At 40.8% G+C, this 23277-nt stretch overlaps 1 protein-coding gene across 6 annotated transcripts in view; it reads right to left on the bottom strand.

Moving 5' to 3' along the window:
- Positions 1–19269, bottom strand: part of LOC308075068 (DNA (cytosine-5)-methyltransferase 3A-like) — a 51713-nt gene extending 32444 nt beyond the window's left edge. For 2 of the 6 annotated variants that reach the window (XM_080414663.1, XM_080414665.1), the window contains exons 1-5: positions 19146–19269; positions 17401–17598; positions 15480–15672; positions 10660–10770; positions 5046–5400 (exon numbers count right to left, since the gene is read on the bottom strand). In XM_080414663.1, the coding sequence (XP_080270789.1) occupies positions 5046–5400; positions 10660–10770; positions 15480–15560 (547 nt within the window). In that variant the 5' untranslated portion in view covers positions 15561–15672; positions 17401–17598; positions 19146–19269. Of the gene's footprint in view, positions 1–5045; positions 5401–10659; positions 10771–15479; positions 15673–17216; positions 17331–17400; positions 17599–19145 lie in introns of those variants that run through there. The other 4 variants (XM_080414661.1, XM_080414664.1, XM_080414666.1 and 1 more) reach the window with 3 other exon arrangements.
- Between the last annotated feature and the right edge of the window lie 4008 nt (positions 19270–23277).

Below are 23277 nucleotides of genomic sequence, written 5' to 3'. Positions count from 1 at the left end.
ATCTTGAATTGCTATAACACGTCTTGCCACTAAACAATGGTCTGGATTCAGTTCAGCAGCATATAACATTATATTTCTCAGTGATAATGGAATTTAAAGTAGGTAACTTGTGCTACTGGATCATAATAAAATAGTTGAACTATTGGGTAAAACACACAAGGTATAGGCTTTAAATGACACTTATAGGCCTACAAGCATTTCCAATCTGGTTGAATTATTAATTCTTGTCTATTTGTCGATTAGTAACAGCCATAGGCGATTTTTGCCTCTGCCACCAGGGGGGCAAAGGAAATATATGAACATATATTTTTTATGTTTTATATATGTTTATATATGTAAAAAAAAATATTGTCCGGCCGCCAGGGGGGGCAAGTAATAGTGCCTCCCATGCCCCCCCTAAAAATTGCCTATGGTAACAGCTGTGTTGTCAGTGTTGACAAGTTTTCCTGGGGGCGAATCTCTACATGTTGCTATCCCATGATGCGCTCATGGAGTTTGTTGTCATTTTTTAACTATGGGAATGCATTGGGGGATTATGTGGTGAGCCTTTATGTGCAGCGTTGTATCATGGTGTTTGTTTGGTGATTTATGTTGATATATACTGTGTATTTTGGTGTAACACCATGAGAACACTATGAGAACAAATATCCATGATACATTTATGCTTTGCTATATGTCTGTGTCATGTGAGGAAGAAAGCTGATATAGAAGGTCACACATGATGCATTTTGAACTTGTAGGTCTCCCCCAGTGATGCATTCCAGTCACCTATAGGGCCAGTGCCATAATTCGTGTTATTCAGTGTTTGGAGTAACTTTCAACATTTAGACTATATAGATTATTCTACTCTATATTGACTCAAGTTACATTTCTTTTGACGTGATATGCTATTGTATTGAGATACAGCATCGTTCAATCATACTCGTAACATGCTCTGATATCATTTAATTTACAAAGATCATTTTCCATTTGCATCTTTTGAAATGCATTCAAATGAATGTTAATTTATCCTGTGTGTAAGATGCGTGTAGAATACTCTAGTCCAGAGTAGCCTACCAAAGAAGCATTGCAACCATCGCATTTCAATGACTTCATCTGACCGTCATTGTTGACACTCAGACACTCAAAACAAGTTTTCAAAACAATAAACATGGTGGCGCATCTAGTGTCTAATCCGGTGCAATGTCTGTCTTTATTGAAATTCTCAACCCCAGATTGTAGCTTTAACCATGCATCTCTTTATTTTATTTTTACAATTTAAGCACATAGCAGACACTGTAATCCAGAGCAATTTACTCTTTATGGTCCTGCCTGTTTAAATACATTTCAAATAAGTAAATAAAGTTACTTAAGGGGTTCCACTAAGAGAAACCGACAGGGTAAAACTCCTTACGCGGGTGCAGGGCCTATGTAGGCTTAATGTCCTCTACTCTGTCCTAAATCCTCCGTTAAACTCTGCTTGATCACAGTGGATTTAGGATCACATTGCACACTCAGGTATACACTAGGTGGTGAGTGCCATTTGAGGGTTTGATGCAACCCAGAAGGCTTGGAGATGCTGCCCAGGTTATGATGAGTGTGGAGAGGGGCCAGGTTTACTTTGGCAAATATCACACCTCTGACCCTACATCCCCCTTTTCACGAGAGCTGCAGCTGGCTGCCATTAGCATGGTCCCTCCCACACACCCTTGACACTGAGCAGAAAAGGCAACAACATACTGCTTCGTTTGTGTGACTTTGGGGGCCAAATATAATCTCCACGCCAATCTCCCAAACCAGGATCAAGCTATGAGCCTCTTATAGTCCAGTGTTTCCCAAACAAAATAACCAAACAAATATCCCTATATTTTGCATTTGAATTATTATTATTATTTCAAAAGATATTCAAAGATTTCAAATAAATGAAAAACAAATTCAAACATTTTTCAAAATAATGTAATGAATAAATTACTATTTTCACTAGTTTGGGACCCACTGAGACGTCAAATTTCTCTTTTGGGTCTCGAGCTAAAACGTTGGTTTGGGAACCACTGACAAACAGACTATAATATAGTCTGTTTGATTTATTTATTTATAGAACTGGTGTTGAACTTGCAGAGGGGGCACAGACTAGAGTAGGAGGGTCTTTATTCCTGCTACCAGCCAAGGTGAATATTTGTGACCCCATCAAACAGGCCATCCTACTACATAACCCTATCATTTTGTATATTACAAAGATCCTGTATACATGTTAAAATGATTTCCACCTTTAAAGCTCACCAAAATACTATAAAAATACCATGCATGACTCAATCTGAGGTTTTAGATTGTTTAATAAACCATCCAAAAGTGGGGGGCTGCACATATCAGCCAGGCGCTTAAACATGTGCTGCTTCACCTATCAGGAAGCTACAAAAACCACAAACTAGCGGGAGTGTACAAACCGTCAAAAATAACAGCAAATATTCCAGGCTCTGCTGAAATTTGCACCAAAACCGCAGTGTAATAAAAAAGAAAAGGCTTTACCGCAATAAAATCTGAGAATGTCGGGATTTCCTATTAACTCAAGCCATGATTCTGGAGGTCCCTAACAACAAAGGCATGTTATTCATTCTTGAACATCATTGTTTTCCTGTGTTCAGCGGAGCAGAGAGGTTAGCCAGGGAGCATGGAGACAACCCAACTGAAACACTATCAAACAGTCAGGATTCATGATTCATGAAACGTTTTTTTTTCGTCTTTCCTTTTCCCCTAGAGCAGCAGGAGGAAGGAAGCCAAAATCGCATCTTATCACAAACTGCCCAAGAAACACCTATGCTACTCTCGGCTCACAGTATTTAAGCGATTAAGCGCTATTTTATAGTTTATCATACCACGAAAATAGCAGATCTACAAGCTCACAGCATGCTTGTAGATCTGTTATTTAAAACATTTTGGAAAATAAAAAAAATACAACACCAGGTTGAATGTAATCAAATTCTGTTTCTAACACTGTGTGAACTCAGAGATTTGACAACACCGGCACACTGTATACAACTATTAAAGCAGGCCGGTGTCCCACATTGGCACGATTGGCATGGTCTGGGTAAACATGGCTGCTATCTATTGAGTTGTATCACCAAACCCCATTATAACACTTGAGCTCTAAGAGGCTGGGGGAAACTTTTTGGATAGCATGTATTCTGTGCAGTCAACCCCTGGCTGTCATTGAAGCACCCTACAGGCCTGTCCAAACAATAGACCGCTCTCTTAACAGCCTCTTCTAGTTTGTTCCATGTGTAGCCTGCACCGTCCGACCCTCCTCTCTCTTTTTCCATCCCTCTATCCTGCTCCCCCCCCCTGCTCAATGGGAATAAGTGACTACATAACAATTCGCTGAGGCAGTGTGTATGTGTGTGTGTATGGGGGGTTGGGGGGAGTTACTTTACGTGTGGCTTGCCAAGGTCGTTGGGTTTGTGAGGAGAGCTGGCTTGCATTGCCCACAGAGAGTATACCTTGCCAGTTTGACTGCGTTCCAGCTCTCGTATTGCTAGCGCTCGGTTCCACTCCAGCCGGCGCTCAAATCCTTCCTGTGCCCTCCAGATGGATAACAGAAACCCAGCATGGCGGGCTATCGATCCACCATGCTGCCCCCTCAGTCTCTCAACTCTCTCTCTGTCATGGGGTGCTAGCTGTCTCTCTCTCTACACAAACTAATTTAGTGACTGTACTGACATCGCCCCGCATACTGTACACGAACGCGCAGTGTGATATACTGTATGTGAACATGTAATTAATGAGTCTGTTGATTACATTTTGGGTAAATATGTAAATCTGTGGCGTGTCCATGTGGATGCATGGAGCCAATTTAGAGTGTGGTCTGCAAGGAGCAGTGGGCTCTGGGGTTAATGAAGTAATTTAGAGTTGCTCAATGCACTGTGTGTGTGTGTGTGTGTGTGTGTGTGTGTGTGTGTGTGTGTGTGTGTGTGTGTGTGTGTGTGTGTGTGTGTGTGTGTGTGTGTGTGTGTGTGTGTGTGTGTGTGTGTGTGTGTGTGTGTGTGTGTGTGTGTGTGTGTGTGTGTGTGTGAGACAGTGAGACACAGCACTCACAGCATGCATAGATCAGGTTAATACAGAGTGCAGACTTGGTGTGTAAGAGCTCTGGGCACAGTGCCATCCACCTGGAAGCCCCCACCCCACCGCGATCCTATTTGATGCACAGACACATGAACATACACACACACACACTCAAACACAGACAGCAACCAAGTGGCGGCCACAAGAGAGACCTGCTGACTCCCTGCACTCTGCAAACGACGGAGGCACGTTGCCAGGAGACGGCTTGCCTCGCTCTACCCTGGGTTTTATTTACTGCACCACTCATCAAGGTCACAGCCTGTGCGTCTCCACGGCAGTGAGAGAGAACACGTGGCTGACCAGGAGAAAGTAGAGAGGAGAGACGAGTATGGAGAGAGTGATAGATTCATTAAGAGAGAGACTATGTAAGACAGAGATATGGCGAGAGACAGAGAGAGAAACCACTCAGCCCACCATGGCTCTACTACAAAAATCGAAAAATCGAATAAGATTTTGTTTTTTTGCACTGATCCAAAAACATTAATGCCATGATGAGTGAATATATATGTTATACTGGCCCAGTGGAAAGTTGATCTGCAACGCTGGTGTTGTACGTGACACACAAATACTGTAAGTCTCCTCAATTATATAGGATCTCTAGGTCTGTTGTTCAATTGCAGCTCATGGTTCATCATTGTGCATTTGTCATCACCCACCCTCCCCTAAAACTATACTGTGTATGATTTGTCGATTGTGGCTTGTAAACACAACATTCAACGTTGGCCCCTCCTCCTTGGATTGTTGACACCATAGTCCACCCCTACTGTCCAAAGGGTGACGCCCAGAAACATCTCAACTAAGTAAAATAAGAAAATTCAAGCAGAGGGAAGGGTCTCTGCAGATGTAGTCTATACATAGTATTTTGGAAATCCTATTCATTTGTAGCTTTAACAATGGAAACACTGTCAGACAGAAGACAACAGAGCTGAGAAAACAAGCCAATAACTCACATTTTGTCGGGCGCTCCAGTTTCCGTCTGCCTCGTTTCTTGTGCGGGGTTGCCAGGCTGTCGTCCTTCCCTTGAGAATCCTGCTCCTCCCGGCTGGCTACTAGGAATCCATTCTCCAGGGAAGGGCGCTCTGATCCGCGCTGACCCTGTGAGCCGTCCTCTGCCCGGCAGGGAGTGTCTCTAGGCAGCCCATTCTCCACTTCCCTTTTCTCCTGTTTAGGGAAGCAGGCGTCGGACGTCCTGTCTCTGTGCCCGCCCACGCCTCCATTGTGGACCTGTGCCATGGACGGCCTACCCAGCCCTGCATGGCTGTTGCCCAGGCCCCTGCTCTCTGCAAAGGAGCTGCAGCCCTCGACCTGCAAGTGCCAGGGAAAGAAGATATTTCTCAATAATAGATGGTGTATATATTAACATATATGCTGTATATGTAGTAGATTAATAAAGTTTGACTTTTTTATATTATAAATAAAAAGTCTAACCAAATATTGCTTTAAGGAATTCCCCACTTCCCATGCAATCCTAAATTGCTCAGTAACTGTGCTAAATTGCTCAGTAAAAGTGCCAAAGAGCACTGCTCCAGCAAATTTGTTTGTTGTGATAAATGGAAATAACTGTCAAGCCTGCTGCTGAGTCACTATTAATATTCTGACTTTGACTATAGTATTCTGACATTCATAACAATAAGTTGAGCAGCAGTGTGTAAATGTAGAAAAACACTCAAAGACAAAAGCAAAGACACACAATTGCAATACTTTAACTCTTTCAGTGCCAAGAGTATTTTCATAAAGTACTCCCCCAGTGCCAGCAATTTGCGTTTTTTTTTCTTTCTTAATTTTGTAATTTTTCATTCAAATAAATGATCTGATTGGGTTTTTAAACCCATAATACAGTTCTACCAGTAGAGAGCAACAAATCGACACATTGATGACCTCGCTGGCTCACTCGCCCCCTCCCAAACAGGCTCACGTCATATCCGGTCATAACCGGATGTTGACATTTTTGACAATCGTTGATCGGGCTAAATTACGATGTGATACACGACTACGATGACTGATCGTCACCCAGACCAAAGAGAGTAGACGTGGACCTCTCCGTTTGTTTTTTATACCCTGTGAAAAACCGTGACTTTCCCTATTCTGGCCAAAAATGATCGCGGGAAAAAAATTAGAACCGGAAACGGAATCTGCGTCATGAAACCGGAACCCAATGAGTCTGAAGGAGTCAGGAAGCGAAAGTGATCATGAAAAATAAAAAGTATAGCGCGACCACAGTCAAAAGTAAAAACTCGGGATTTCTCGTGCTGGCACGGAGGGTACTCGGGGAAAAACTCGGGATATCTCGGGGCGTGGCACTGAGAGAGTTAAGTTACAGTAACTACCCTTCCACACTTTGCTGCTGCTCACGCTTAGGCCTGATTTATACTTAGTTGTGTGCCGACCTGCAACCAAGAGTGTAAATCAGGCATAACTTGTTGCCCACACTAACCTGTTGCCCCCACTAACCGGTTGCCCCCACTAACCGGTTGCCCAACCGGTTGCCCCCGCTAACCTGTTGCCCCCACTAACCTGTTGCCCCCACTAACCTGTTGCCCCCACTAACCTGTTGCCCACCCTACCCTGTTGCCCCCACTAACCTGTTGCCCACCCTACCCTGTTGCCCACACTAACGTGATGGCCACACTAACGTGCTGCCCACTGACATGCTGCCCACTAACATGATGCCCACACTAACTTGATGGCCACTCTAGTGTGATGCCCACACTAACTATCACACTAACTTGATGGCCACACTAGTGTGATGCCCACACTAACTCGGGAATCAAACCCAGGACTCGCTGTCAGGCATCAGAGCCTATGGGGTACACGCCTTAACCACTCAGCTATCGGCGCCCCCCTTTGATGGCCTCTCTAACGAGTTGCCCACACTAATGTACTCAGCTTTTAACTTAACCTGCAGGAAGGCAGGAGAAGAGAAAGCTGGATTTGTTGTACCTTGGCCATCTGTCAGGTGTACATATCATTATAGCTGTAGCAGTAAATCACTGTTTGATATAATGAAGAAGACGTGCAGTGGTGCTGCAGCTGCCAGCGGTCATGACACATCATTAGATCTACTGCAGCGGGCTTTGTAGTACACAAACCCAGGATTTACAAGGTGTCATCGAGAAAGCCTTGAAGAAAAATGTTATCTGAGAGAGTGGCTCGGGAAAGAAAATTCCCATTGACGATGTGTCAGGGTAAGCCCTTTATGCTACAGTGAGAGAGAGGAAATGGACAGCTTGACAGAAAGTGGTACATTTACTGTATATCATCGCCGTTGGGCAGAATCCTTGTATCTCCATCTCTCATCTTTTTCTTTCATAAATTAATGCTATTGGTCATCCTTTAACCACTTAAGCCCTATTTTATTCTTTCTCATATGACAAAGTCGCTCAAAAGTTGGAAATATACTGATCTAAGAGCTCACAATGCATGCATCGTGATGCATTGTGAGCTTGTACAGTAGCAGCTATATTCGCCTATGTCATGCTCAAAATAGGGGCACCAGGTTGAAACCACATAAGTCTGTCAATGGGTTTTATAACCACTGAATTTTTTTTTTTTTCAAGAGCTGTGACAAAATAATAACTACATTTGATCCATAGGAACACAGGCTATTTGTTCCCTTTACTGAAAAGTAACTGCTTTGAACATAAGGTTTCTACCCGAAAGCAACGATATGCAACTATCTCATAGAGATTTTCTTTTTACATAGCTGTGTCTGGGGAGAATCAAAAACTGTGCCTTCGACTTTACACTTATTAGTCAATGAATTGAGGAATTTCCCACCTTGCTCCATTTATGGGAAGCCATAAACTTCAAAGCTGTGTACATAGCTCTGCGGTACGCCAATTAAGTGAGAGGCAAATAAAGGATAATGTACAAGTTCAGTACAGTGTACAGAGTACAGTACGGAGCTCCCTGTAACCGTGTAGTTTCTTTGTTACAGCAAGACACAAATATGAAAAGAATGCTGGCTATTTGACAGGAGGGACTTTTTTCCCCCTAAGGTCTGTTTAGTTTGGAACGCCCAGGAAACTATATTTCATTCTACGAAGAGCGTTTACCCAACTCCAAGAGACAATACTATTACTAAAAAAGGAAACATATTTTAAATGAGAAAGACTTGCACAACCCTTTCACCTTGATCACCAAATGTACTCTCTCTCTCTTTTGGGTCGACCTAGAAAAGATCAATTCCAACTCTTTGAAGTGTAGGAAATTTGAGATGGGGGGAATAATGGGGGGGGTGTTTTGATAGGGCGTCTCTGTTCCTGCCCTAAAAATAGCCATGAAAAAAAAAAGAACCAGTTTCCCAGACAATCCCATTACTGGGTCAGTGAAAGCAGAAAGTGGAGCATGTCTTGCGAGATCAGATCACGCTGTCGACAGTAGCGCTAGATCCTTCATCTCCTGTCGACAGGTAGAGAGTGCTTACATCTAAACCACCCGTAATTCAGACGGGCGACAAAGACTTTCTGTCTTCAAACCGAGGATGTTCAGCAAACAGGAAGGATAGAAGCAAAACGGCAGGGCAGGTGTAGATCTCACAAATACACTGAATGGATGCGAGGTCTACATGGTTTAGCATGGTCTAGCATGGTTTTAAAGACCTAGAACATGTATGTGCTGTAGCACTTGATGTCTGTAAAATCATTCAGTGTCGTGCCAGTTATAAAGAACAACACCACTAATTCCTGAGAAAGGGGAAGAAAATGTCTTATAATGTCAAATATGTATAGATGTACAGTAAATAACAGCTTTATAAGAGTATGATACTTATGTAATGCATTGTAAAGATTTATTGAAAAAATTAGGAAATTCAAACATCAATTGTGGCTGTCTCTTTATCCCATAAAACTTCAAATGACACAGCATGAGAAAGTTTGACACTGATCAGTCCAGCAGTTTCCGAGATTAGCTGTGCACAGAAGGCAAACACAGACACACAGACAGTGTCCTGGCAAATAACAATCACACAAAGCCACATAAACATAGTCCTCCCCACCACACACATGCACGCACAGTCACACACGCAACAGTGTTATGCAACACATTTAGTGAGTGACACACTGATCCACATGTGGCCCTCTGCCAGAGGTTAGAGTTCACAGCCAGTCAATCAGGCAGCACAGACAATTAGACAGAGGTCAGGTCAAAACACAATCCAGCAAACTCAGCACATCACTGCTTTGACATAACTAAGTATCAGACCAGAGCCAATAGTCATTTAGTCTATGGCCACCTTAAGGCAAACCCCAAAATAATGAATAACGAATATTCATTACAAAATGTATGAATTAATTGATTACTTCATTGCTCAATTATTATTTTGTATTCCCTATTTTCAAGTAATAACTTAGAAATTAGATTCATATATAGATTTGTTCACGACTAGACTGCCTTCCCTTTGTTTCTTTAAAAAAGATTAACTAGAAAATGGTCTCCGCCAGGTTAGGTAGGTTATTGTGGGCCAGCAATGTTGGGTTATGCGCCAATCAGGATGGAATATGAAAATTCGGACGGAGACTTCTTGATCACTTGTGTACCGATTTGCATGATGTTTGGACACAATTTGTAGGAGTTAAAAGGGTGGCATTTTTTCCTAAACGTAGTGTGAATGTGTGTGCAAAGTTTCACCGCAATCGGGCTATTTTCAAATAGCCAATGTATGTGTTTAAAGGGCGAAGGGCTCACTTCTTTTGGGGCTCACACACACACGGCCGGCCGGACGGACGGACAGGGTGCAAAACATAGTCTCGGCCATGCCTTTCACCCTGGCGGAGACAATAATTGCTCGAATACTTTGCTTTTACATCATAAAGTTTGATATTGATTAAAGATTTTTGTGAATATTTCACAAACATCCCAAACAATACTAACAACAGCTCTGTGCAATACATCTCTGAGGAAGGCCTACAGCATGCTTTTGAAGACTCATGACTTGTGATTAAATCACCTACCAGTCTCCTGCATTTATGCATGTGGTAACTCTGCCCTGCCTCTGTCACCCTTAACTGCTGTGAAAACACTCCCAGAGGTGCCCAGATTGCAAGCATGGGGGTTCTTTATCTAGTTTATGGACACTCTTCAGTGGCTTTAAGTATAAGGCACTCAGTAGAATGAACAGTTGATTTATGAGCTTGGTCTTTTTAGGTGCATAATATGTGTCAGTTGATACTGGTATAGCAAGTAGTAGGACCAGGAAACTCACAAAGAGGGAGGTGTCTTATGTGAGATATAATTCCATTTTATTCTTAAGGGGGAACTGCAAGGTGCAGCACAGGAAACATTTTGGTTAAGGAGCCGTAGAACTTCCCATATTGCATACCAACCGTATTAATCTTGAAATGACATAATAGGCCATGCAGTGATTATTCACGTTACTGCACATGTTCAAGGCTTCATTGGCCCATAAAGGGAAATTTGGTATAGAAATAGTTCTTTCTTTTGTTAACTGTAATATGAGTAGTCAGCAAAGCGGCAGGCAGACAGGCTCCATAGTAGAATAACTGTCAGCAAAGTACAGTAAGGGCGATTGCAGGATTCTTGTCACATAAAGTCACTGGTACTCACTGGGAACTGCTTGCGTTTTCTTCCAGGCCTGCCAGTTTTATAAGAGGCATTACATTTGGCCGGCTTCTCTTCTGTCATTAGATCCTTGTCCAGTGTTGTGTATTGTTCACCCTGTGAACCAAAAAGAGCCAGCATTAGACTGAGACACACAGAATCCTTCAATAGCTGTAGTAATTATGCAGTACTGTAAAGCACAGAATGATATATCAGTATTACAGTACAGGTCTGATGGGGTGGGTTAATCAATGCAAGGGGCTGAGTGGCTGCTTGAACCCAACTAAAGATGTGCCCACCTTCAGATTGCATTTGTTGTACACTCACCAATCCACCTACGCACACACAAACACTCAGTCTACAACAGGGCCCTTGAGCCCCTTTTGGGGCTCAGTGGACAATGAGATGGCTAGCAAATTGAATGACACACTCCTTGAGGCAGGCTGAAGTGAAAGCTCTGCAGACGCAGAGCTGACCTTACACAGAGGATCCCCTTCTTGACACCGTTACAAAGACGTCTGCTACCCCCCCAACCCCCTACACTGCAATTTTCTCTTTGATTAATAAAACTGTCTCCCCACCAACTGAACAAAGCCCATGTCCACCCAAACAAAGCATCCGCTGGGGTTGATGGAAGAAAAGATGATACTAATGTATATGTTCCGGGGTTTCAGTATTCACTGAATAGGGCCACCAGCAACACCACGCCTGAATGTAAATGAGATTGCAATCCCCGTACAGAGGGGTGATGCCCTCAATAATAACACAATATCTTTACTGACAGTTATTCTACTATGCTATATGGAGTCTGCCTGCTGGTTTGCTGCTATTAGGGGTCAGTCAACATTTTATTTATGTTTCATGTAAAAATGTCTATTGTGCTATTTACTGTAAAACTTCACCAAAACGTTTGCATTATCCTTTTATAAAAAGTTGTGTTTTGACTGAAGATGAGCATATTAAGCAATTTCAAGATGTCTGTTTTGGGATTCAGATGACTTGATTAGCATTTACGATCATTTTGTACTGTATCACCTCATTTTACAATAATTCTATGATCTAAATTAATAAATTAGAAATAATAACGAATGCAGGTAACTCGGTTGAAGCCCTGCTGCTGTTCAGGCAAAATGGTGGCAGGATTGGAAAATAGTCACACAAAAAAGCCAAATGAAATGGCATATTTTTATTTTGATATATCATGAAAATCCTTGTAGGCACAGATTCCCAAACTCTATACTAATGGCTGAAAGGGGAAATGATGTCAATAAAAATAGCTAGGAATTTCAAAGGTCAGGCTGTTATGTCCCGAAAGTTCCGGCTGGGGAATGGAGAAAATACACCCATCCTCAACATTCCAGAATGACAAACTGCCTTCTGTTGGGACAGGAGTAATCTGAGCTGTGATTATTGAGTTGTGGCTTTATAGCGACAGAGTTACACTCTCATAAATGTATTGTTTACACCCACTACAGTATTATGTTAGCTACTCTCCAAAATATACCCATTCTAGAATTTGAAAATGGGATAAACGTACAAAAAGACAAAAAATTATCTTCTAAAATCCAAGATGCAAACGTCTTCCACTTATTTTCTATCCTCACATCGATTAAAGGGTAAGACCACTTTGGTAGAGGTTTGGGTTGTGTAGTTACCTTGCCATGATGTAACCCCAAAGGTGGGCAAGAAATCTAAAATAATTGCTCCATTGATTAGAAATTGATAATTCAAAATATGCTCCTCATTGACTTACATTGTACGGTAAAACAGCTCTCAAAGTCACCCTTTTAGCACATACATGAACCCAAACATAGCTGATTCAGGCAATATAAAACATCACCAAACCCAGTACTGTTTGTTTTTTTAATAGAAATTTCAACTTCCTGTTGATTTTACTATTTGAAGATCTGGATCCGGATCCGCGGATCCAGTCCAGGTTTTCTACTTATTAAAAATGGCAAAATCAACAGGAAGTTGACATTTTTATTTAAACATTTGGTGATGTTCTATATTGTCTGAATCAACTTTGTTTGCGTTCGTTTATGTGCTAAAAGAGTGACTTTGAGAGCTGTTTTACCGTACAATGTAAGTCAATGAGGAGCATATTTTGAATTATCAATTTCTAATCAATGGAGCAATTATTATTTATTTCTTGCCCACCTTTGGAGTTACATCATGGCAAGGTAACTACACAACCCAAACCTCTACCAAAGTGGTCTTTCCCTTTAACACCATTTCTTGACACTCTTTCTGAACAGACTACCAAGCGGTGTGCTGAGGCACGGGACCGTACCTATGTTCCCCAGGTTCTATGTTCCCCAGGTTCTATGTTCTATGTCCTAGGAGAGCGGGGAATATACTGTAGGACCTAACCTAAACCTAACCCTAACCATAACCTTAGTGGGGGAACATAGGTCCGGGGAACATAGGTATGACCCCGACCCCCTGAGGCACACTGGTGTGGCGAGAGACAAGTCCAGGCGTGCCTTGCAATTGTGTGACAACCACATATTATTATAACTATACAACAAGTTGTGAATGGTTTAATAATTTACGGACTCCGCGGTAGTGGGCACTGGGCAGCTACTTATCCACTTCACTACTTTACCGAAAAATATATATTTTAACCACTTTCAACCTGGCCTTCCTATTTTGGGCATGTCATTATAGGTGAAAACTTTACATTTAATTTTAAATAAATTCATTTATTTTTCCCACACATTTTAACAATAGCAAAAATAGCAGATCTATAAGCTCAAAATCCATCATATCGTGAAGAAGCTTGTAGATCTGCTCATTTCACCGTGATTACAGGTGTGCCTTAAGGTTTTTGACTTGCCCATTGGTGTGCCTTGGGCATAAAACGTCTGAAAACCAGTGGACTGACTACAGCACACTATTGAGGGACCCTACGTCCCACCCACACACACACAAAGAGTGGAAATACTACATCTAAAGTATTACCCACATGAATTCATCCCCAAAAAAAATATTTTTAAGCAGCCTGTAAAACAATTTGTTGTTGCCTGGAGTGAACTCCACAATGCCATCAATATCATTGCACTATTTTCGTCTAGGCGGACGGTTATTTAAGGCAATGCCTGTTGCTAGGCAACAGGACTAGGGGCAGTGCTGCGTAGCGTAGTAGAGGAAGAGGACAGACCCCCCCCCCCCCCGGCTCCCCAACAACCCCCCACCAGTAAAAAGCAGACATAGAGCCATTCCGCTTCGCACACAACCTACATCAAGCCAACGCCCACGTCATCAACCACCATTACCAAAGACCAGGCGTCACCTACGGTACTGTGCATTAATCACCACACACAGGCAGCCAGGTGGAGACCTTGTATGTCCAAAAACCGTCACTTTTCAGGAAATTAAAAAAAGAACCTGTGTTCCAGTGGAATCCAATGTAGTTATTATTTAATCACAAGCTCTTGTTAATACGTTTCATTGGTTCAATATTCATAAAACCCACTGAAATACTTTCACTTTAAAAAACAATTCAAAAATAGCAACACGTTGTGAGCTAGTAGATACACTTTAGTAGGGCATTGATTTAAAAAGTTGAAATATGAAGATACAAGGTTTCTGCCCGACAGCGACTAAATGTAACAGTAACATTGATTAGGGGGACAGACTGTATTACAGGCCGTGCACCAAGGTGAGTAGCGAGACCTAAGTTCAATAAAAGGACAGAGGGATCAATGCTACCAAAGTCTTCTCCTGTGGGTCTGTGGGTTGCACGGAATCAATAAGGCATGAAATTAACTGATTGCTGAAGTGATCAGTCCATTCATAAAATAGCTGACATGGGGAAGGATTGCATTGCGTAGGTGTTGATATGGAGCGGTTGAGTCATTGTCACTGGACCCAAATACTTTTTTTAAAATCAGATCCACCTAAAACTATAGTCATGACAATGTGATCCACCTAAAACTATAGTCATGACAATGTGATCCACCTAAAACTATAGTCATGACAATGTGATCCACCTAAAACTATAGTCATGAGAATGTGATCCACCTAAAACTATAGTCATGACAACGTGATCCACCTAAAACTATAGTCATGACAATGTGATCCACCTAAAACTATAGTCATGACAATGTGATCCACCTAAAACTATAGTCATGACAATGTGATCCACCTAAAACTATAGTCATGACAATGTGATCCACCTAAAACTATAGTCATGACAATGTGATCCACCTAAAACTATAGTCATGACAATGTGATCCACCTAAAACTATAGTCATGACAATGTGATCCACCTAAAACTATAGTCATGACAATGTGATCCACCTAAAACTATATAGTCATGACAATGTGATCCACCTAAAACTATAGTCATGACAATGTGATCCACCTAAAACTATAGTCATGAGAATGTGATCCACCTAAAACTATAGTCATGACAATGTGATCCACCTAAAACTATAGTCATGACAATGTGATCCACCTAAAACTATAGTCATGAGAATGTGATCCACCTAAAACTATAGTCATGACAATGTGATCCACCTAAAACTATAGTCATGACAATGTGATCCACCTAAAACTATAGTCATGACAATGTGATCCACCTAAAACTATAGTCATGACAATGTGAAAAAAACAAAATGTACTCAAATACTTTACATAAGTGGTTCCCAACCTTTTCTAAATCAGGGCCCAGGGATCAGGGATATTTTAATGATCAATCAATCATGTTCCGGCTTGGATCAATGGAACTATTGTTGTAGTATACTTTAAATTGCTATCTATCTGTATCACGATGATCACAGGTTGGGAATCGCTGCCACATGGCCATTTTGTTCTCTTACCATTCTGTGTCCAGGCGAGTCCCCGTAATCTGCACTTTTATATGTGGTGGTGGGCATGTTGGTACCAATGTTGGACGGCATTGTAAAATAATCTTGTGGTCAGTGTGAATGACGGAATCTTCTGATGGAAATTTAACTCAAAACGAGAACAAAACAAAAAAAAATTGAATTGATGATCCTTCTTGCTGCTCTCCTGTAAAATGAAAAACAGGCCTGATTAGGACTATATGGTGAATAATCTGACAACCAGCATTTTAATAAGTGAGGCATTACAGATACAAGGTTTAGTATTAAGTTACTGGCATGCTTTGAGGAGTAGGCTAGTCTACATGCCATGGAGTGTTCAGTATTGCAATGATTGGCTTTCAGTAACAGTTTTGCATTGCATGTTTTGAAACATAATACAAATTTTCAAAAAACAAGATCTATAATGAATCATGAATAGGCTACTGCATATTCTTTAAAAAATATCTAATAGTATAGCCAAAACTTGCATATATTTGAAAATGCGCTTGGTCTATTGCAGTGGTCCTCAACCTTTTCAGGCCGCGACCCCCCAAAATAATATGTGAACTGGGGACCCCCACCCTGATAAGCACTTGGAATGTAGGAGTTGAGGCATTACATTTAGTTTGACTTGGTTCCACAGATATTAAAATGTTTGCCTCTTTCTTATATTATTTGACAATTTGGCCAATGTCTGACCAGTTTATATAATATAGTTTGTTGATTACTTTTGATGCAGAAATGTCCTTTTTTATGTATTAAAAACGTCTTTAAAGTCCTTAAATTGTCACTGTACTGTCATCATGGGGACCCCCTGGGGGTCCCGATCCCACAGATTGAGAACCACTGGTCTATTGCGGGTCTTAAAGGGTGCTATAGAATACTATGGCTACTATAGCATAGGGCCTATAGGCCACATGGATTCAGATATACACTACAGCAAGAAATGGCCCTGCTGCGTTCACCAGGCGACGACAGGGCATAATATGCAAACACAATTTGGATGGCAATATTGTACTGTAATTGCTTTTTTTTTTCATTGATAACCCGTCGTTAAACAGCACCATTTGTCATAACTCGCCAGGTTTAACTGAAGTGTAACGCACTTTGGTAGGAAGGAACCCACCATGCGCATACTGTAATGTAAAACATATTTCAGAAACCAAGTCTGTAGGCCTATTTAATTTCCTTTAAAAGCTACACCGGGATTATTGCCAATTGGTTTTTGATGTATTTAGGATCAGGCAATTGGAGTGTTAATCTCATCCCTGAGAATTATTGCAGGTTATTATAACCTGAACGTGTTATCTTGGGGGGGGGAAATAATTTATTATAGGCCACACAGGCATTTTACTAGTGTCACGCATTTTCATGCACATCAGGCTAAAATAAAAAACGAGTCGCTTATAACGACTGCGATCAAATCATCTGAATCATATTATTCAATACGTTATGCATTAAAAAATGCCAAAGTTTTAGATGTCTCTTTTGCAGGGGAAAGTCTACATAATAATGACCCCAAGAGGGATTATATACCTCTTTTACAGGCCATCACGGCCACTGAAGGATAAAACCCCGTTATATTCATGATGAGGCGGGTTATTATAATCCTGGCCCCCCCTGCTGTAAAATTCTCTCATCAAGTTCAAGAGCACATCGGTTGGCCGATGTGCACTTGAACTTGATGAGAGAAATCATCAGCACATCTGCAAAAAAAAAAAAAGCACCAACCATAACCTAATCGCTGTCTATTTCCATTTCCTCTTCCACCCCCGAGCGTCTTCCTTCCGCTCTCAGAGGCTCTTTCAGTCACATTATGTTCCGATAGAGGTTTTTTACTCTCGCTCAACGGCCAGTTCTAAGTGCCGGGGTTAACGGTTCTAAACGAGTGAGTCACGGTGTGTTCAGTCGTTACCCTGGTTTTGCCAAGTCCCAGGCCTGCCTGACCCTTTTTGTCTCGCTTGTGCTGCCGCCGGAGAGCCTCTCCTTTCCTCTCTAGCCGTCCTCCTCCACCTCCTCCTTCCCCACAGCCCGGCCGACGCTCCTCCAGATGCTCCGCTCCTCACTGCAGGGGCCCGAGGACTGTCTGCTCGGAGAGCTTCTCCACCAGGTCCTAAAGGCAGTCTGTTTGAGTTAAGCCCTGATATAATAGTCCATGAGCCAGACAAGATTTCATTATCGAAAGAGTGGGCAAAGCCATACCTATATTAAATTGTTTATATGGGTCAATATAAGTAAATAAATATATGATCCACAGGAGCAGCTTTTTCATATTTATCATACATTTTGTTATTTTCCCCATACGTACATGACAGGTGAAAAGATGACAACATTTTAAAAATAGTTATCATAATGAAACTTCCCCAGTTGATTACTTACATGAAGACAATGATGTATCGTATTACAAGTTTTCTGAAATTGTATATTTAAATATGCAAATTGGGCATTAGGAAAATATGCCCGAATTTGCATAACTTTCCAGAATCAACATTGGAACATTGGACAAAGCCAGAGTCAACATTCTTATTTAATTTTGTTAAGATGTTGGAGTCAAAGGTTTTTAACGAGGGAATATTCAATATCTGGCTCAATTTTGGGGCTCTGGCTCATGGACTAAATGCCTAATTTGCATATTTAAATATACAATTTCAGAAAACTTGTAATACGATAAATCATTGTCTTCATGTAAGTAATCAACTGGGGAAGTTTCATTATGATAACTATTTTTTAAATTTTGTCATTTTTTCACCTGTCATGCACGTATGGGGAAAATAACAAAATGTGTGATAAATATGAAAAAGCTGCTCCTGTGGAGTGTGGAAAGGTTATCATATATTTATTTACTTATATTGACCCTATAAACAATTTAATATAGGTATGGTTTTGCCCACTCTTTCGATAATCATTGCTCAATTTTGGGGCTCTGGCTCATGGACTTGCGCTGGTGGTGTGTTGCATATGGTTGCATGCTGTAAACAGCGGTGGAAAAAGTACTCACATTTTTTTCTTAAAAAAGTAAAAGTATCAATAGGCAATGAATAAATACACTGTAAGTAAAGTCCGGAATTCAAAAATGTACTTGAGTAAAAGTATTGGTATCAAAATGTACTTACCAAAAGTAAGTTCTCGTTATGCAGATCTACAAGATCTACATAACACAGACATGTAGATCGGCTATTTTCAAATGGCCGAAATGTATATAGGCCTGAAGTGGTTAATGTATGTTATTGTTTTGTAATAATAATCAAAATCTACAAAGTAACTAGTAACTAAAGTTTTCAAATAATTGTAGTGGAGTAAAAGTGTAATATTTGCCTCTGCGATGTAGTGGAGTAGAAATAAAATTACTGAAAATTGGAAATACTCCAGTAAAGTAAAAATACCTCAAAATTGTACTATATAAGTACAGTACTTGAGTAAATGCACTTAGATACTTTACACCACTGATAAATAACAGATATACATGCTCACCACGTGTCACATTCGTGATACATGGTGAGCTTGTAGATCTGCTTTTTACTGAGCAAGTCGCCTATAACTACTGTAAGCATTGTATAGTGAGTGACACTTTGCCAAGTTAACATGTGGAAAATAACGGAGAGCCTTTTATTTTAGTAATTGGATCTGATTGCGATTTGAATATTTCAAAAACAAACTCACCAAATAGGTTTACTTGTGTTTTTGGCTAAATTGTTTAAAGCCCATATTGTTGAAACTCCTGGAGGTCCAAATGATGCTGTTGCATGGCCGCGTTTCTTCTTTCTTTCTTCAGGCTAGGTCTGTCATGTTTGTGTCATTGTGTGTATGATCAAGCATCTTCATTGAGTACTAAAAAGGCCAAGGGTTATATTATTTATGGACCTCTAGTTCTACATTCTACCTGTGTAGAATGTGTCTTGGCCTGGCTGGAGACAAAACGTATACAAAATGACTCCTTTCCATTTCTTACGAACATAGGAAACCTAAACACGTGTTTAGGTGAAACAGGAACAGCAGACAGGCAGGGTAGGCTGTCATTTCAAAACCCCCTACATCAAACGTGACCACACTGCTACAGTTGTATTTGTTAACCTACATGTATTCCATACATGACCACTAGGCGGCGACATGATGCCATTTGGATTTCAGGTCAGGGTTAGATTCAGTAGTGCCCACATCCATGGCCAAGACCCCATAGCCTTAGTACAAAGAGAGCATTTCCCTGTGAGGCTTGACAAGGGACTTTGGAAGATAACAGAGGTGTGTGTGTGTGTGTGTGTGTGTGTGTGTGTGTGTGTGTGTGTGTGTGTGTGTGTGTGTGTGTGTGTGTGTGTGTGTGTGTGTGTGTGTGTGTGTGTGTGTGTGTGTGTGTGTGTGTGTGTGTGTGTGTGTGTGTGTGTGTGTGTGTGTGTGCAATATTTGTTTATGAAGCACCTTTTACAGCATAACTCTCTGAAAGGCTATCACGGTGTCTGTCTGTCTGTCCGTAGCTAATCTCGCAAACCACTGGTCTGATTAGCATTAAACTTTGTATGCACGCTTACAGTACGTCACCTAAAAAGGGATTTTTGCAAAATCTTGGTTGGGAAGTGGACCCTGGACCTTGCAACCATTAAGGGAAATTGGTTCTATAACGGAGTCCAATATTTTGAGCCAGATTGGAATTGGGATGTCCAACTTGATGTTCCTTTTTTTGATGACGTAAAAGGCCCTCACTTTTTTGTCTTAGATAATAGATTCAACAACAAATGAATCGATATGTTGAAGAGGGTAGGACTCAAGGCTATACATCCCTGTCCAACCACCCGTATTTGGGAAAATAAGTCTTGCAAATCATAACTTGTTAGTGTACATTGAGATTATGATGTCATGTAGATTTTTCATCTCTCATCTGCTCTCTCTCTCTCTCTCTCTCTCTCTCTCTCTCTCCATTATCTGTGCTATCATTGGCCTTGTGGTTCATGTGAGGACAGTTCTAGAAGGATGACACAACCTACAGTTAGACTAATTCATTAATGGTAGGTGGAGACTCTTGACCCTCTGCCTCTGTCTTTCTCTCTCAGTCTCTCTCCATTGTCTGTGGAGTCATTGGGTCTTGTGGTTCATGTTAGGACAGTACTAGAAGGATGACACAACCTATAGACTAATGCATTACCAGGAAGTGGAGACTCTCTCTCTCTCTCTCTCTCTCTCTCTCACACACACACACACACACACACACACACACACACACACACACACACACACACACACACACACACACACACACACACACACACACACACACACACACACACACACACACGCACAGCTTTCCCCAGGCTTCTCAACGGGGGGATGCTGAGGTTCAAAATGAGCTGACTTCATCTTTCCTGTGTTTTGTCTTCTCAGCCAATATGAAGCGAATGCACGTTTGTAGCTGAACTGACAAAAGCCTGTTTCTGTTCTGTCTAAAGATGGGTAAGAAGCAGATAGTGAATAGATGGAATGTGTGCGTGCGTGTGCGTGTGCGTGTGCGTGTGCGTGTGTGTGTGTGTGTGTGGGGGGGGGTATTGTACAGCAAATTAATGCGTGTTTTTTTAGACTTAGAGGGTATTATGGCTCCTTTGTGCAAATGTTTTTGCACAAATCAGTATTGAAAAAATTACATTGAGGAATTTATTTCTTATAGTTTTCTATGGCATGCCAGCATTAAGAACTAATTGTGCTAATAACTAAGTTATGAATTCTATATAGGTGTCCTCTTTATTTTGAATAATCTTCTTAGCCTGTCTCTCTTGATTTGCAAAATAATTTGAGTATGATGGTTAAGTATAGAACAGCAACCATGAACTAAAAACCTATAATCTAAATAAAGACACAAACACGCATCATATTTTAAATCTTTTTAATATATATTTCACAATTTATTTATTTATTTATTTACAAAAGACAGTGGCTGTGTGACATATAACTATCTTAATATCTGTAAAATTAACATGAAAACGAATGTGTATACCAGAAGCATAACAATGTAACACATACAGTACATAGATAAATAACAACAACAACACAGGAGCGCTGTTGAGGTTGTTGAGCTTGCACATTTTGTCTCTCTGCAAACAAAAACAAAGGACCACAATGGATGCCCCTCTCTGGTGTGATGATTGGCTGTCTATGTGTTTGTATTTACCCCGAGATTAATCTCTCAAGAACAGATTCTGCTCTGCGAGATAGTACAAACAGCAGAGGGCGCTGTTTTTCATTCTCATCTTGGCTCTGGGTTCCCAGATTGCCCCGAGATTGGTCAGATGGTGTATACCGTATTGCCTCCTCAAGGGCTAGAATGACATCACTGACTGACTGTCAGTAGATTTGGAATGTTTTAACTACTTGGTTGCTATTTGAATGCTGGAATTTTGAAAAAAAGAAAGAAAAGAGAAAAAAAAGGGTTCAGTGTGGAGAGATAAAGCGACAGGCATTTTTCGTGATCAACAATGGGCGACAACAACATAGTAATACGGATATACTGTGACACGTAATCTGAATGACACACAAAGTCTGCAAACAGTTTGGCACAAATGTAAAGGCAGAACAAAAAAAGGTTTACCACTTCTCTCCCTCCTTCCCCTCTTGAAGGCAATAAATTAAAAACGTAAAAATCTCCACAAGGTCACAGACTAAAACTTCTACATAAAGGCTGATAGATCATCTTATTTGCAGAATGTTTACTTTTATACAGCACTTTACAGAACACCTATAGGCACAACCTAAAAAAAAAGAAAAAGATCAGTTTGACATTGCATTCCTAGGTGTGGCCAGCATGAAGGGGAAGACAATAAATTAACTTCTCTAAAAAATAAAAGAAATAAAAATCTTACCTCAGCATTTAATCTATTTTTGGATGTTCAAGGTTGAATAGACAGTAGAGCCTTTTTTTGACAGTGTTGGTCACGATGAGCTCCATGCTTTATGAAGCAGTACTTTTTTACACCTGCTTTTATAGACTCAGTGTTAATTTAACTCTGAAATTGTATAAATCTAATCAAATGGAGCCGAGTTAACCACTTCAGCCCAATTAAAAAAACTGCCATGGTTAAAGTGGTTAACCACTTACACCCTATCTGCTTTGTGGACCAGGGTCCCAGGGCTCATAATATTTCCCTCTAAACCAAATCTATTTGCTGAAAATAATCAATCTACAAGCTCATAACACGCAACGCTGCGACTCGTTGTGCGCTTGTAGATCGGCTATTTTCAAATGTTTGCCCCAGAATAGGGACGATAGGGTCCAAGTGGTTAAATTAACACTGAGGATTTTACTGTGTATATAGGCAACTCCTCAGTGTGCGTGCAAAGTGTGCACGTTAATCTGTGCTTTGACAAAATCATTACAGTGATCAAACTCCACTAACAAATCAGATGAATAGCTAGGATAATAGCATTCAGAAGGAAAAAAAAGATGAAAAACATAACATTTAGAACAACAATATTTGAGGAGCGTCTTTTTGTTCTTTTTGTCGACACAGTGTAATAGGTTGTTGAGACCTTTTTACTTAGCTTATAAGATAGGCTTACTGTACAAATCTCACATAAGAGTTCACGCTTTTCTAACTTCAGGACTCAAGTACAGCTTGGTTTGTTTTGCCCAGTTGTTGGTACAGTACGATGCAGATTTCACATACAGGTTTTACACGCACACGCACACGCACACACACACACACACACACACACACACACACACACACACACACACACACACACACACATATATATATATATATATATATATATATATATATATATATATATATATATATATATATATATATAT

Source organism: Gymnoscopelus braueri (genome assembly GCF_963280865.1).
Source record: "Gymnoscopelus braueri genome assembly, chromosome: 19".
Classification (NCBI taxonomy): domain Eukaryota; kingdom Metazoa; phylum Chordata; class Actinopteri; order Myctophiformes; family Myctophidae; genus Gymnoscopelus; species Gymnoscopelus braueri.
This window is presented reverse-complemented; position numbering and strand designations above follow the sequence as displayed.